Raw genomic sequence first — 14378 nt, forward strand, 5'->3', positions numbered from 1 at the left:
GGTTCAAAGCCAGCCCAAGCACGAAAGTCTTTGAGACTCTTATCTCCAATAAATCACCAGAAATCTGGAAGTGGCACTGTGGCTCAAGGGGTAGAGTGCTTGCTTTGAGTTGAAGAGCTGAGGGACAGCGCCCAGGCCCAGAGTTCAAGCCCCACAACTGACAAAAAAAAGTTGTCTAGCTGGGCTTGGTACTTCACACTTACCATTCTAGCATCCAAACAATGCGTCAGGAGGATGATAAGTTCAAGGCCAGACTTTATGTGGTGAGACGCTGTCTCAAAAATCAAAGTATCTGGGGCTGGGAAGGTGGCTCAGTGGTAGAGGGCTTGCCTTGCATGCATGAGGCCCTGGGTTCAATTCCCCAGCACCACATAAGCAAAAACAAAAAAGCCGGAAGTGGCGCTGTGGCTCAAGTAGTAGAGTGCTAGCCTTGAGCTGAAGAGCTGAGGGACAGCGCCCAGGCCCAGTGTTCAGGCCCCACGTCCGGACCCCCCCCCCAAAAAAAATCAAGGTATCTATGCAATACATCTGAAGCTGTTGCAGTCTTTACAAAGTTTTGTGATACTTCCACGCTTTCTTCCTTGTACTCTTCAAGGAAACTCCCTACTGAAGTGATCACAAACACATGAAGGCTCCTTAAGTCCTACTATAAACTCCTGCTTTCTACACTTGGCATTTGATTTCACTGTTGACTTTCACTCTTCTGATAAGCTCCCTGCCTGAGTCGCTAATGGACAATTAGACACTCGCACCCAGATAATTCATTAGTGCCAAGCTCAAAGAAGAACTAAATGAAAGCCTTCAGTCTCCCACTCAACTCCTCCTTCTGATTTCCCATTCTCGTCAGTGCTAGCACCATTTCTCAACATTTCCACACTCAGTGCTATTTTTGGTTCCTATCTCTTCCTTATTCCCATATTTGATAGCCTTGGTCACTCATATTCTTTTTCTGCTACCTCCCTCTTGGCTTGTGTCCCAGGGTGAGGATGAATCCAATGCTTAACTTGCAACCTCACCCTGCACTTTATGGTTAGACTGTGTCATGGCAGGAACCAGCTTCATTTCCTGCACTCGTTTTGTACAAATTTGGGAATTCTTTATCTGAAATACTTGGGATCAGAGGGGATTTTCGATTTTGACTTTTGTTGCTCTTTTAGGATATCTCCATGAACATAATGAGAGTTCACGGGAATGGAACTCAAGTAGATATACAATATTCTTTTATGTTTCACATATACCTTATATACATACCTGGAAAGTTACTGTATATAATAATTGTTGTGCACCTGCTTTTTCAATGACCGATTGCATGAGTTTGAGTGTAGACTTTTTTGTTTATGGAAAGCTTTTGAGTTTGGTGCATTTTGGATTTTTGGATTAGGTACATGCAACCTGTGTTGCTTATAAATTAAATATCCACAGCCTTGTATGCTGCACCATACTTATCTTCTTTTCCATCCTCACAGGAATCTTTCCCATTCTTTCGGGGGTAAATCTGTTCTTTGACAGGGACATACTTTCTGCTTTCCTACCATTGGATTCTCCACTAATTACTCTTAGATGCCATACCTAAAAATGGTAGGCGTTTATTCCATAAGAATAGAAGCATCAGCAAACTTGCTTGTAGATGAGAAATAAGATGAAAGGAGCTCATGACTGAAAGCAAAATCAGAGGATTTCTTCTTTTATTATGGGGAAGGAATGGACATTATTTGGAGTTGTCATAAATGCCACACATGTGTTATAAAAAGAAGGCTGCAGGGGCTGGGAAGGTGGCTCAGTGGTAGAGAACTTGCCTTGCATGCATGAGGCCCTGGGTTTGATTCCTCAGCACCACATTAGCAAAAAAAGAAAAAAAAGCTGGAAGTGGCACTGTGGCTCAAGTGGTAGAGTGCTGGCCTTGAGCTGAAGAGCTGAGGGACAGCGCCCAGGCCCAGAGTTCAGGCCCCATGACGGGGACCCCCTCCCCCCCCAAAAAAAAGAAGGCTGCAGCAAGGCTGCTTTTTTAAAAATTAATTTATTAACTTTAATTTTTCACTGTGCCAGTTCTGGGGCTTGAACTCAGGTCTTTGGTGCTGTCCTTTAGTTTTTTTGTTTTTTGTTTTTTGTTTTTACTCAAGTGCTCTACCACTTGGGCTACAGCTCCACTTCCAGGATTAAAAAAGAACAGTAATACAATTAAAAAGATAACAGTAATAATTCCTGGAGTTTTTTTTTCTTTTTCTTTTTTTATTGTTGTTGCCAATCCTGAGGCTTGAACTCAGTGTGTAGGCTCTGTCTCTGAGCCTGTCTGTGCTGATGACTAGCACTCTACCACTTGAGCCACAGTACTACTTCCAGCATTTTCTGCTTTATGTGGTACTGAGAAATTGAACCCAGGACTTCATGAATGCTAGGCAAGCATTCTAGCACTACGCACATCCCACCTGCCTGAAATGTTTTTTTTTCTCTTTTCTTCTTTTTTGTCGGTCACAGGGCTTGAACTCTGGGCCTGGGCTCTTCAGCTCAAGGTGAGCAGCCTACCACTTTGAGCCACAGCACCACTTCTGCTTTTCTGGTGGTTAATTGGAGATAAGAGTCTCAAGGACTTTCCTGCGGGTGGGGGGGGGTGAGCTTTGAAGCATGATCCTCACATCTCAGCCTCCGGAGTAGCTAGGATTACAGGTGTGAGCCACCAGCGACTGCCTAGTTGACGTTTCTTTTCTTCCTTTCTTTCTTTTTTTGTCAGTCATGGGGCTTGAACTCTTGGTCTGAGCGCTGTCCCTCAGCTCTTCAGCGCAAGGTGAGCCCTCTACCACTTAGCCACAGCTCCACTTTCGGTTTTCTAGCAGTTTATTGGAGATAAGAGTCTCACGGTCTTTCCTGCCCGGGCTGGCTTTGAACCGCGATCCTCAGATCTCAGCCTCCTGAGTAGCTAGGATTACAGGCGTGAGCCACCAGCGCCCGGCTTAGTTGATGTTTCTTTATAGTGGATCTTTATCTGTGCCATCACATCAACACCTTCATCCTCCTTTGAACCACCCCTTCCCTTGTATTTTTCAGTTCTGTGTAATATACAATGAATTCTTGCTTGCATTCTCTCCCCCTTCCCCCTTCACTCTTTCAGCCTTTTTATTTTGGCTGGCCCTAGGCTCAAACTCAGCTTGGACTCTGTCTCTGAGCTTGTTTTTTGCTGAAGGCTAATGCTCAATCACTTGAACCACAGTGCCACTTCCAGCTTTTTCTGCGACTAGAGATAAGGGTTTCACAGTCCCAAGCCTACTTGGAACTGAGATACTCAGATCTCACTCAGCCTCCCGAGTAGCTAGGATTACACCCGTGAACCACTGGTTCTGGTCTCTTTCAGCTTGTTTTTTTTTTTTGTTTTTTTTTTTTTGTTTTTGTCGGTCGTGGGGCCTGAACTCTGGGCCTGGGCGCTGTCTCTCAGCTCTTCAGCTCAAGGCTAGCACTCTACCACTTGAGCCACAGTGCCACTTCCGGCTTTTTTCTTTTAGCTTATGTGGTGCTGAGGAATCAAACCAGGGCCTCAGGCATGCAAGGCAAGCGCTCTACCACTGAGCCACCTTCCCAGTCCATCTTCCAGCTTTTTTATGATTTATTAGAGCTAAAAGTCTCACAGATTTTTCTGCCCAGGCTGGATTTGAACCACAATTCTCAGATCTCAGCCTCCTAAGTGGGTAGGATTACAGGCATGAGCCATAATGCCCAGTAGGCTGATTGATTCATTTGAAGAAAAAAGTTGTTGAATTGGGAGAAGTTTGCTACATATCTGAATGGGAACCAGGAAAATAAAGGGGATGATGCAAACATCCCCTTTGTGACATTCTGGAGAAGTTCTGAAGTAAGCATGGTTCTGAAAAGTAGCACTGGCCTTCCCCACCTAGACTGGTGTCTGTTATGTTACTGACCTACATAGAAGTGACACACAGACTTCTTCACTCTGCTGTTCTGTCTGCCAAGCTCTTCCCCTGCCCTCAGCATTTCAAGTACTTTCTATTCTGCAGTGCACAAAGAAAGGTTCACTTTTCATATCTGCTGTCTCCTTCAATCTTAGAATATCTTTTTTTGTTGCCAGTCCTGGGGCTTGAACTCAGGGACTGGGCGCTGACCCTGAGCTTCTTTTTCCAGAAACAATTTTTAGGTCCTTTTAACTAACTAATTACTTGTTATTTAACCTATTTTTTTTCAATAGAATGCTTGTGTTGCAACTTTTCTTGAGCGTGGGCATTATTTATTGAAGAAGATCTAGCTTTCTTTCCAATCTCATTGTCTTACTGCTTCTTGGATGTGTTGAGAAATCTGAAGATTCTGGTTCTCAGCCATTTTGGTGTAGGACTTTTCCCTTCTTCACTCAATCTATACAACCTTTTCTTTGTTCCAAGTGTTTTACCATTTCACAATAATGAGAGGAGGTGTAGGTCTATATTTACTCAACATTTTGAGAACTCATGTCCTTTGATTCTGGAAAACATTCTTGAGATGTTTATTTAAATTCCTTCCTTATTTTCTTTGTTCTCTCTGAACCTTCTATTATTTAGATAATGAGTCTGTTTGGTTAATCATCTAATTGTATTTTTCTTTACTACTTTGTGTTTTGTATTTTTGTTCTACTCTCAAAATTAAAAATGTCTCATCTTTATCTTTTGATCTTTCCATTGACTTTTGTGTATGTGTGTCAGTCCTGGGACTTTAACCCAGGGCATAAGTGTTGTGCCTTGTTTTCTGTTTTTTTGTTTTTGTTTTTCTCTCTCAAGGCTAGCACTCTACCACTTGAGCCACAGCTCTACTTCTGGGTTTTCTGGTAATTACCAGGAGATAAGTGTCTCATAGACTTTACTGCATGGCCTGGCTTTGAACCACAATCCTCAGATCTCACCCTCCTAAGTAAATAGGATTACAAGGTATGAGCCACTGGTGCCTGGCTCCAAGAACTTTAAAAACTATAGTTTTTAATGTTCAAGACCCTCAGAATACTGCTTTATAAATATCATTTTATTTGTAAATTCAGGATTGCAACATTAATTTTTTTAACTCTTTGAGAATACCAATCATAGGGTTTTTTTCCTTGTAGAGAGTTTTTATCCTTTTTATCCTCCAAGTGAGTGTTTTGGTCCCTATCATACCAGATCTTTCCTCAGATGTTTCAAATTCCTAGTTATATTTGAGGAGAGGAATGTCAAAAGCTCAATATTTTTCAGAGCCTTTCTCAAGTTTTACTTTGGGGTGGAGGATGGGAGACAGTCTCTTTTGTTTTGTTTGTTTTTTTTGTTTTTGTCAGTCGTGGGGTTTGAACTCTTGGCTGCAGGGAGTGGTAAAGACATGGCTCTCTGACTGCTTCCTTTTTTTTTAGGTTATATCAATTGTTTAGAACAATAGGTTTCATTATGACATTTCCATACACGCATGCAATGTTCTTTCATGGTATTCATCCTATTACCCTTGTTTATCAGCTCTTCCTCTTTTCTCCTTTCACATCCCTAATAGTCCTCCTTTCACTTTCATGTTCCATTGTCACCTCTAGATTCCACATGAGAGAAAACATGATATTTGTCTTTCTGAGCCTGGTTTATTTCATTTAACATGATGATATCTAGTTGCACCCATTTTCCTGCAAATGACATAATTACATTCTTCTTTATGGCTTAAGAATATTATATATATATATATATATATATATATATATATATATATATATAATGCAAGATAATATGTTCATATCTTTTTTTTTTTTTTTTTTGGTCGGTCATGGGGCCTGAACTCTGGGCCTGGGCACTGTCCCTCAGCTCTTCAGCTCAAGGTTAGCACTCTACCTCTTGTGCCATAGCACCACTTTTGGCTTTTTCTGCTTATGTGGTGCTGAGGAATTGAACCCAAGGCCTCATGCATGAGGGGCAAGCACTCTACCACTGAGCTACCTTCCCAGCCTGTAAATCTTATATTTTTAATCCATTCATCAGTTGAGAAGCACGTACAGTGACTCCATAACTTAGCTATTGTTATAAACGTCAGTGTTCTGGTGTGTCTGTATGTTGACTTTGACTTCTTCAGGTATACCTACCCCAGAGTGGTATGCCTGGATTGTGTGGCAGTTCCATTTATAATTTTCTGTCTTTTTTTGTTGGTTGTGGGGCTTGAACTCAGGGACTGGGCACTGTCACTGGGCCTCTATGTGCTTGGGGCTAGCACTCTACCACTTGAACCACAGCCTCACTTCCAATTTTTGAGTGGTTAATTGGAGATCAGAGTCTCATGGGGACTTTTCTGCCTCAGCTGGCTTTGAATGCTCATCTTCAGATCTCAGCTTCCTGAGTAGCTAGGATTACAGGTATGAGCCATCCATTTATAATTTTCTGAGGGAACCTCAATACTGGTTTTCATAGGGTCTGGACAATTTGTGTCCCCATTAACAGTGTCTAAAGGTTCCTTTTTCTGCATCCCAATACAGGTTCTGGTTGTTTCTTGTTTTCTTGATGATAGCCATTCTGAATGAGATGAGGTGGAAGAAATATATTTGCGTACTTATTCTGGTATCTTTCCTTTTTCTCTTTCTCAATTTGACTTCTCTTTGGTTTATATTCTTCTGAGTGGTGGAAAAGTAATTCCTGTCAATCAAGATTTTCTCAATCTATTCACATATGGAATTAAAGGGTCAGTTAGGAATGGGAGTAGGTGGGGGTGTCTTTGCTTTTCACCATAGAGTCACACTGGTACCCACAGCAACTTCTTGTCATTTACCTAGTTCCTTGTTAGCACTCTATGGAGATCATGTTTTCAATCTTTCTATTCCCAACTCTCAGTATATTCAGATCTTCAGGCTCTCAACAGTATGCTGGTGTGTAAAGAGACTTAATGAGATGGCCTTAGATGTGTCTACCCAGATGAACCATGTGGCTGTCCCTTCTGTTTCCACACCATGCTGGGAATGAGAAAATGTTGTGTCTTCCTACTTCATCAGATTCTTCATAGGACAATAGGACACAGATTTTAGGTACTTTTGGCTTCCCAATCCTCTCTAGAACTATACTATATCCCTCCATGAGGGAGACTCAGTATACTGGATTGTTGGTGCATAAATATTATGCCTTATGTACTTCATGATTCTAGATTATGAAGTTTTTTTAATTTTTATTTTTTCAGTTCTGGGGATTGAACTCAGATCCTGGGCACTGTTCCTGACCTTCCTCTTTATTTTTTTGGTTGTGGGTCTTGAACTATGGGCCTGGGCATTTTCCCTCAGCTCTTCAGCTCAAGGCTAGTGCTTTATTACTTTAGCCACACCGCCACTTCTGGTTTTTAGGTGGTTAATTGGAGATAAGAGTATCTGAGACTTTTCTGCCTGGGGTGGCTTCAAATCATGAACCTCAGATCTCAGCCTCCTGAGGAGCTAGGATTACAGGCATGAGCCACCAGTGCCCTGCTCTAGGTTTTTTTCCTTTGTTGTTTTTTTCTTTCCTTTTCTTTTTGGTCTTATTTGTTTATCTGTCTTTAGGAGGTTAAGACAGAAATAGAGGGATAAAGGGTGAACAAATGCAGCAGTGGTACTCACTAGACACTGTGCTGAAAATGAACTATAAAATTTGTGCGTGGGGGCTGGGAATATGGCTTAGTGGTAGAGTGCTTGCCCGGCATGCATGAAGCCCTATGTTCAATTCTTCAGTACTACATAAACAAAAAAAATCTAGAAGTGGCACTGTGGCTCAAGTGGTAGAGTGCTGTTAGCTTTTTTTTTTTTTCAGGTAAGGGATAGGTTTATTCAGTAGACCTGCTGGGACCAGGCAAGGTTGGCACTCCACGTGGCTGGGAAAGGCCTAGGAATGAGAGAGAGCTGGGAAAGAGAGGAAAGAGAGAGGAAAGAGCTAGAAAAGAGCAGAGAGAGAGGTAAGAACAGCAGCACGCACGTGGTATTCAGGTAAGGGGTAGGTTTATTCAGTAGACCTGCTGGGACCAGGCAAGGTTGGGAAAGAGAGGAAAGAGAGAGGAAAGAGCTAGAAAAGAGCAGAGAGAGCAAGAAAAGAACAGAGAGAGAGAGGAGAGAGAGAGAGAGAGAGAGAGAGAGAGAGAGAGAGAGAGAGAGAGAGAGAGAGAGAGAGAGAGAGAGAGCTAGAAAAGAACAGCAAGAGGGATAGAGAGCTAGAAAAGAACAGAGAGCGAGTGCTGTTAGCTTTGAGCAAAGTAAAATCAGGGACAGTGCCTAGGCCCTGAGTTCAAGCCCCAGGATTGGCAAAAAAAAACACACAACAAAAAACAAAAAATAAAACTTGTGGGTGGGGGTGAGAGGGAAAACCTGGGATACAGTGAGGGAAAGGGTGACACTGCCCAAAAAGAAATGTACTCATTGCCTGACATATGTAATGTAATCCAACACCACTTTTATAATAACAATAACAATAACAATAATAATGGAATACCCCATTGCAGTTTGAAAGGGAATTATTATCTTCTTATATATGCAAAATTTGCCATTCACATGGATGTTGGGTTTGTTGAAGTCAGAACTGTACTTAGAAAGTATTATTTTTTTAGGACAGCACAGCATTTTGTTTATCTTTTTCTTTTTGTCAGTCCTGGGGCTTGAACTCATGGTCTGAATGCTATTACTGAGTTCTTTTTGCTCAAGGCTAGCGCTCTACCATTTCGAGCCACAGTTTCACTTCTGCTTTTCTGGTGGTTAATTGGACTGAGTCTCATAGACTTTCCTTCCCAGGCTGGCTTTGAACCGTGATCCTCAGACCTTAGTTTCCTGAGTAGCTAGGATTATAGGCGTGAGCTAAGAACACCCAGGGTTTTTTTTTATTATCATCTTTATAATGTGTTTAGCATACAAAAAATTATCCAGGGCTGGGAAGGTGGCTTAGTGGTAGAGTGCTTGCATTGCATGAATGAGGCCCTGGGTTCAATTCCTCAGTACCACATAAGCAGAAAAAGCCCGAAGTGGTGCTGTGGCTCAAGTGGTAGAGCACTAGCCTTGAGCTAAAGAGCTCAAAGACAGTGCCCAGTCCCAGAATTCAGGCCCCACGGCAGGCAAAAAAAGAAAAAAAAAATATCACAGATTTGTTGAGGACCATTAGCTTTGTATAACTGCCTGAGATAAGAAAACATTTAAATAATAGATAAATGTGCTAAATATGCCTTAATTACAAAAGAGAAAATAACAATTAATAATATTAACCTTGCACAATTTAAATAAGGGACATGTTTTATGCATTTAGAAACCAGCAACTACCTGACTACAAAAGAAGTGCTATTTAAAAAATAGACCTTCATGTGTAGTTAAAAATGATCCTTCTGTTCTAATTTGCCTTTGTAATTTCAAGGTCAAATGGACAGATTTGTTTTAGAACCTAGTCCCTGAAGCCAAAGAGGACCTGCTTTCCTCATGCAACTCCAGTGCCAAGAATGCTAGTATGTTCCTTATTTAGAAAATGCAGCTGCTGGTTTCTGACCTATTCTTGCCACTTCAGACTTCAATGACAAGTGCTGAGGGTGGTGAGAGGAGGCAGGTGTGGGAAAGCCCACAGTGAGGAAAGATCTTTGGTAAGTAGGGTAAAGGTAAAACGTCAAGGAGTGTAGATATTTCCAGGATATATTCTGAGAAATTGGAGAAATACAGAAAAATATCCATCCTAAGCTGCAAAGATGGAGAAAGCTTTATGGCTTTTCATGATATGTTAAGTATGAATTCATGGACTAGGAATGTGGCTTACTGGTAGAGTGCTTGCCTAGCATGTATGAAGCCCTAGATTCGATTCCTCAGTACCACATGAACTGAAAAACCCAGAAGTGGCACTGTGGCTCAAGTGGTAGAGTGCTAGCTTTAAGCAAAAGAAGCTCAGGGACAGTGAGTACCCAAGCCCTGAGTTCAAGCCCCAGGACTAGCAAAAAGAAGTATGAATTCATTTCATACCATGGCATTTTTTCCAATTATTTCATTTCATCTAAGGGATGACTTTTGAGTCCTTCCTAAATACAAATCATTGCATACCACCCCCAAATAAAATATAAAGATGAATAGAACATACTAAACAGGGATGGGAAGGTAGATCAGTCTACAGTGCTTGCCTTGCATGCATGAGGTCCTGGGCTCGATTCCTCAGCACCACATAAGCAAAAAGAAAAAAGCTGGAAGTGGCACTGTGGCTCAAGTGGTAGAGCGCTAGCCTTGAGCTGAAGAGCTGAGGGACAGCGCCCAGGCCCAGAGTTCAGGCCCCATGATCTGACCCCCCCCCCAAAAAAAAAAAACAAAAAAAACCATACTGAACATGAGTTCAATAAAATTTTCCATGGTTTTCCCTATCAATTTTTCCAAATCTGCAAGCCAAGTGTCTTTGCCAAACACAATTTCTCAGACACTTCATTCCTAAGGGATAAATCGCATATCTCTTTGCCGAAAACATGACGTCATTCATAACCCACTTCTACATTATTGTCCTAGTTCCTTGTGTTTGTGTTCAGCTTCTTATTATGTGCTGAATAGGCTAGGCGACAACGTTCTTTCTTAACTCTGTAACAATGCCTTAAACTCCTGCTTCTTCTTTACCATTCTACCAAAATACCACTCTTACTGTGACACATCCTATGATTTCCTTTTTGCCCCAGGTTATGTTAGGGTGGCTTCTCTTTTACTTTCTTTATACCTACCACAATTACAACCCCCAGGGATATATTGGAGTTCTTTATATTCGTATTATTTTCTCCCACAGCAAGAATCTTTATGAAGGATGGAACCATATCCTTTTTTGTTGTTGTTGGTCATGGGGCTTGATCTCAGGGCCTGGGCACTGTCCCTGAGCTCTTCAGCTCAAGTCTAGTGCTCTATCACTTGGAGCGACAGTGCTACTTCTGGTTTTTTGGTGGTTAATTGGAGTTAATAGTCTCAAGGACTTTCCTGCCCGGGCTGGCTTTGAACTGTGATCCTCAGATCACAGTTTGCAGGCATGAGCCAGTGGCCCTTGGTGGAACTATATCCTTTTATCTTTACATTTCCAGTTCATGCCAGAGCATTGGTATATAGCAGGTATAGAATTAGTAATGGCTGTGAAAAATGAATTAATTCATTCATTGTCCTTTACCTTGTTGATTTATCAATCACCAATTTCTTCACTTTCAGTCTTCTTTTTTCCCCTCATTTTTTACTCACCAATTCTCTTTCCAGAATGCTTTCAGAAGGCTATCTCAGTGGACTTGCCTACTGGAATGACATCCACTGCAATTGTGCATCTTTTCGTGAGCAGGTGGCTGGAGAACAGCAAGTAGAGACAAATTCCGTTGCTGCTCTTTCCTATTCCTCTGTGGATGAAACACAAATAAGAAGTGTTTACGTGAGCTGCAAATCCTCTGACAAGTTTGTTTCTTCAGTGCATTCAAGAGAGCACCAACACGGCGAAAGTCCTAGAGTAACAGTGCTGCACACAAACTCCAATCCTGTGTTTGAAAGCCCAAATTTGGCAGCCGTTGAAATATGCAGAGACCCCAGCAAAGAGACCTTCTTGGTTCCATCTTCCTGCAAAAGTATCTGCAAGAATTACAATGACTTACATATAGCAGGAGGCCAGGTGATGGCCATTAACTCAGTGACAACAGATTTCCCCCCCAAAAATAGTTTTGAATATGGTCCTTTGCTGAAGTCATATGAAATTCCTTTGCCCATAGAGGATTCTATTTCTACTCAGCCCAATGACTTTCCCCAGAAACCTGTCCAGCGGTATTCATCTTACTGGAGAATAACGAGCATCAAAGAGAAAAGCAGCCTGCAAATGCAGAAGCCTATTTCAAATGCAGTGCTGAATGAGTACCTGGAGCAGAAGGTGGTGGAGTTATATAAGCAGTACATTATGGATGCTGAATTTCATGACAGTTCTCCTACCCAGATTCTGGCATCTGAACTCATCATGACAAATGTGGACCAAATTAGTCTTCAAGTGTCTAGAGAGAAGAACCTAGAGACCTCAAAAGCCAGGGATATAGTCATTAGCCGTCTATTAGAGTTGGCATCAAGTGAGATCAGCACTCCTAGTCTCCATATTTCTCAGTATAGTAATGTGAATTCATAGAAAAGAGGCTTCCATTCCTCCCAAGCACTCAAACCTAAAGCAATGCTTTATTCGTTTATTCACAGAATGTGTAGGAGAGGGTCATGAAAGGGAGTTAAGAGCTAGAGAAATGAAGGTTAGATGGAAGCTAGTTGTAAATGAGCTTTGAGAAAAAGAATGAGATGGCATGAGGAATTTTCAAAGACAGCTTTATACAGCAGCAAGGCAAAAATAAAAGTGACAAAAATAAAAGATTATGATTTAGTTAAAGGAGCATAGAAAATGGAAAAGACAAAACTACTAAGGAATAAACACTATGATGAAAGTAAAAAGCAGAAAGGTTTCATGGTAGACAGTTAAACATATGTTTGTTATCCAAATAAATTCCTCCACGTGGTTTTGTCTTGAAGAAAAAGGAAGAAAGAATATGTAGAGGGCTGCTAAACTTGAGTCAAAAGACATGTTCAAAGTATGTGTTTATGTTTCTCTTTTCTATATTAGATATTGGAATGCCATTTACATATATTCTTTGTAAATATTAAAAGAACAGAAAATTGCAATTGTGTTTTATTTTTGAAGTGTCACTTAATTATAGCCATTAAATCTCCTAATTCTGTTTACTGGTAGAGATAACCTCTTGTCTCCCCTCCCCTCAATACAATACTTTATACATCATAATTTTATAATTTATATACTTGAACTGAATTGTACTATTGCTTTGCTTTTGTTACTTAACTATAAATATTTTAAAATCAGAATTGTCACTGTAAAAGGTATGAATCATATGCACTCTGTAAATACAAGGCCCGGAGACCCCATCCCACACTGGCTTTTTCTGATGTGGGCAATAATGAAGATCTACCTAGGCAAATGTCAGTATAGGAGAAACAATTCCACTTTTTCCTGTAGGCCATATCTGTTTAAGGGAAACAATATTCACATCAAATAAATAAGCGTCTTTTGGTGTTGTAGGGAATAATAATTCTGTTAACTCACATTGGCCCATTGAAATCGACTGCAAATCACTCTTCTGTCCTGGGCCTGCTGTTGATTGATCCATTAACACACACCTTATCTACGGACCTCAAATTTAAAACTGTATTTGCATGTGGCTCTTCATTGTATATGTTGTTCACAAGGCTTTTGTGTTGTATATTTTTTATGAATCAACTTGACTAAGCCATAAGGTGCCCAGATATGTGGTGAAATGTTATGCTGGATATGTTTGTAGTAATAATTTTGGATGAGATACATATCTCAATATGAGGCATGATTAAAGCCCACTCTAAAGTAGGTGGTCATGATTCAATAAGTTAAAGGCTTGAATTTTAACAAAGGATGAACCCCTACCTCCCAAATATGAGAGAATTGTTGACTGCTTTTGAAATGGTACAATTAGCTTTATCCTGTTTTAGAACTTGAAATGAAACATTGGTTCTTCCCAGCTCTCAAACCTGCCAGACTTCTGACTAGAAATATGCCACTATTAGTTCTGGTTCTCAGGTCTCAGAGTCAGATTGAAACTACAAAGTCAGCTCTTCTGAGACTTCTAGGCTGCTGACTTCCTCGGAAGATCTTGGGACTTGCCAGCTTCCTTAATCATGTGAGCCAGCTCCTTAAAATAAGTCTGAATATATGTATATGTATATGTATATATATATATATATATATAATATGTGTATCCTTTTGGTTCTCTTTCTTCAGAAAACACTGAAAAATAGATACTAAGATATAATTTTCCAGATGCCTTCCTGCAATCAAGAGACACAAAGTTTATGGCATATTCTTGGCCTATTAGCATGGTGAACAACGAACTGAATTCTGTTTTTGTTTAGTGTATCAATAGTGTCACTCAAGGACTCTTTGTAGGTATTTACTCAATATCTTTAAATAACTTGTTTAGTCTTTTCCTTTGATTAATATCAAATTAAGAGTGTATATACTTAGATTTTAATTCTGGCTCTCAGAAAAGAAAAAAAATCTTGCTCTTTCACACTTCAACAATTTTGAGTACTTTTATTTCCTCTAAACTTGACATTTTCCTCATTTTCTTATATATAGAGGGTGACTGAAGTATGTTAGGTATTCTGTTAGTCAAAACATGACACTACCTTCTGGGTGCCGGTGGCTCATGCCTGTAATCCTAATTACTCTGAGATTGAGATCTGAGGATGGTGTTTGGAAACCAGCCCAGGCAGGAAAGTCCATGAAACTTTTATCTCCAATTAACCACCAGAAAAACCAGAAGTGGGGCTGTGGCTCAAGTGGTAGAGTGCTAACCTTGAGCCAAAAAGCTCAAGAATAGCACCCAGGCCCTGAGTTCAAGCTCCAGGTCAGCGTGTGCGTGCA

General features: G+C 40.7%; 1 protein-coding gene across 2 annotated transcripts in view; it reads left to right on the forward strand.

The window, feature by feature from the left end:
* Tasl (TLR adaptor interacting with endolysosomal SLC15A4) overlaps window positions 1-12589 on the forward strand; it is a 23561-nt gene extending 10972 nt beyond the window's left edge. For both annotated transcript variants that reach the window (XM_070039261.1, XM_070039260.1), the window contains exon 2: window positions 11153-12589. In XM_070039261.1, coding sequence (XP_069895362.1) covers window positions 11154-12050 — 897 coding nt within the window. In that variant the 5' untranslated portion in view covers window position 11153 and the 3' untranslated portion in view covers window positions 12051-12589. The remainder of the gene's footprint in view (window positions 1-11152) is intronic.
* Window positions 12590-14378: the final 1789 nt, after the last annotated feature.

The sequence above is a fragment of the Dipodomys merriami genome, unplaced genomic scaffold (genome assembly GCF_024711535.1).
Source record: "Dipodomys merriami isolate MVZ:Mamm:240054 unplaced genomic scaffold, mDipMer1.0.p SCAF_3, whole genome shotgun sequence".
In the NCBI taxonomy this organism is placed as follows: Eukaryota; Metazoa; Chordata; class Mammalia; order Rodentia; family Heteromyidae; genus Dipodomys; species Dipodomys merriami.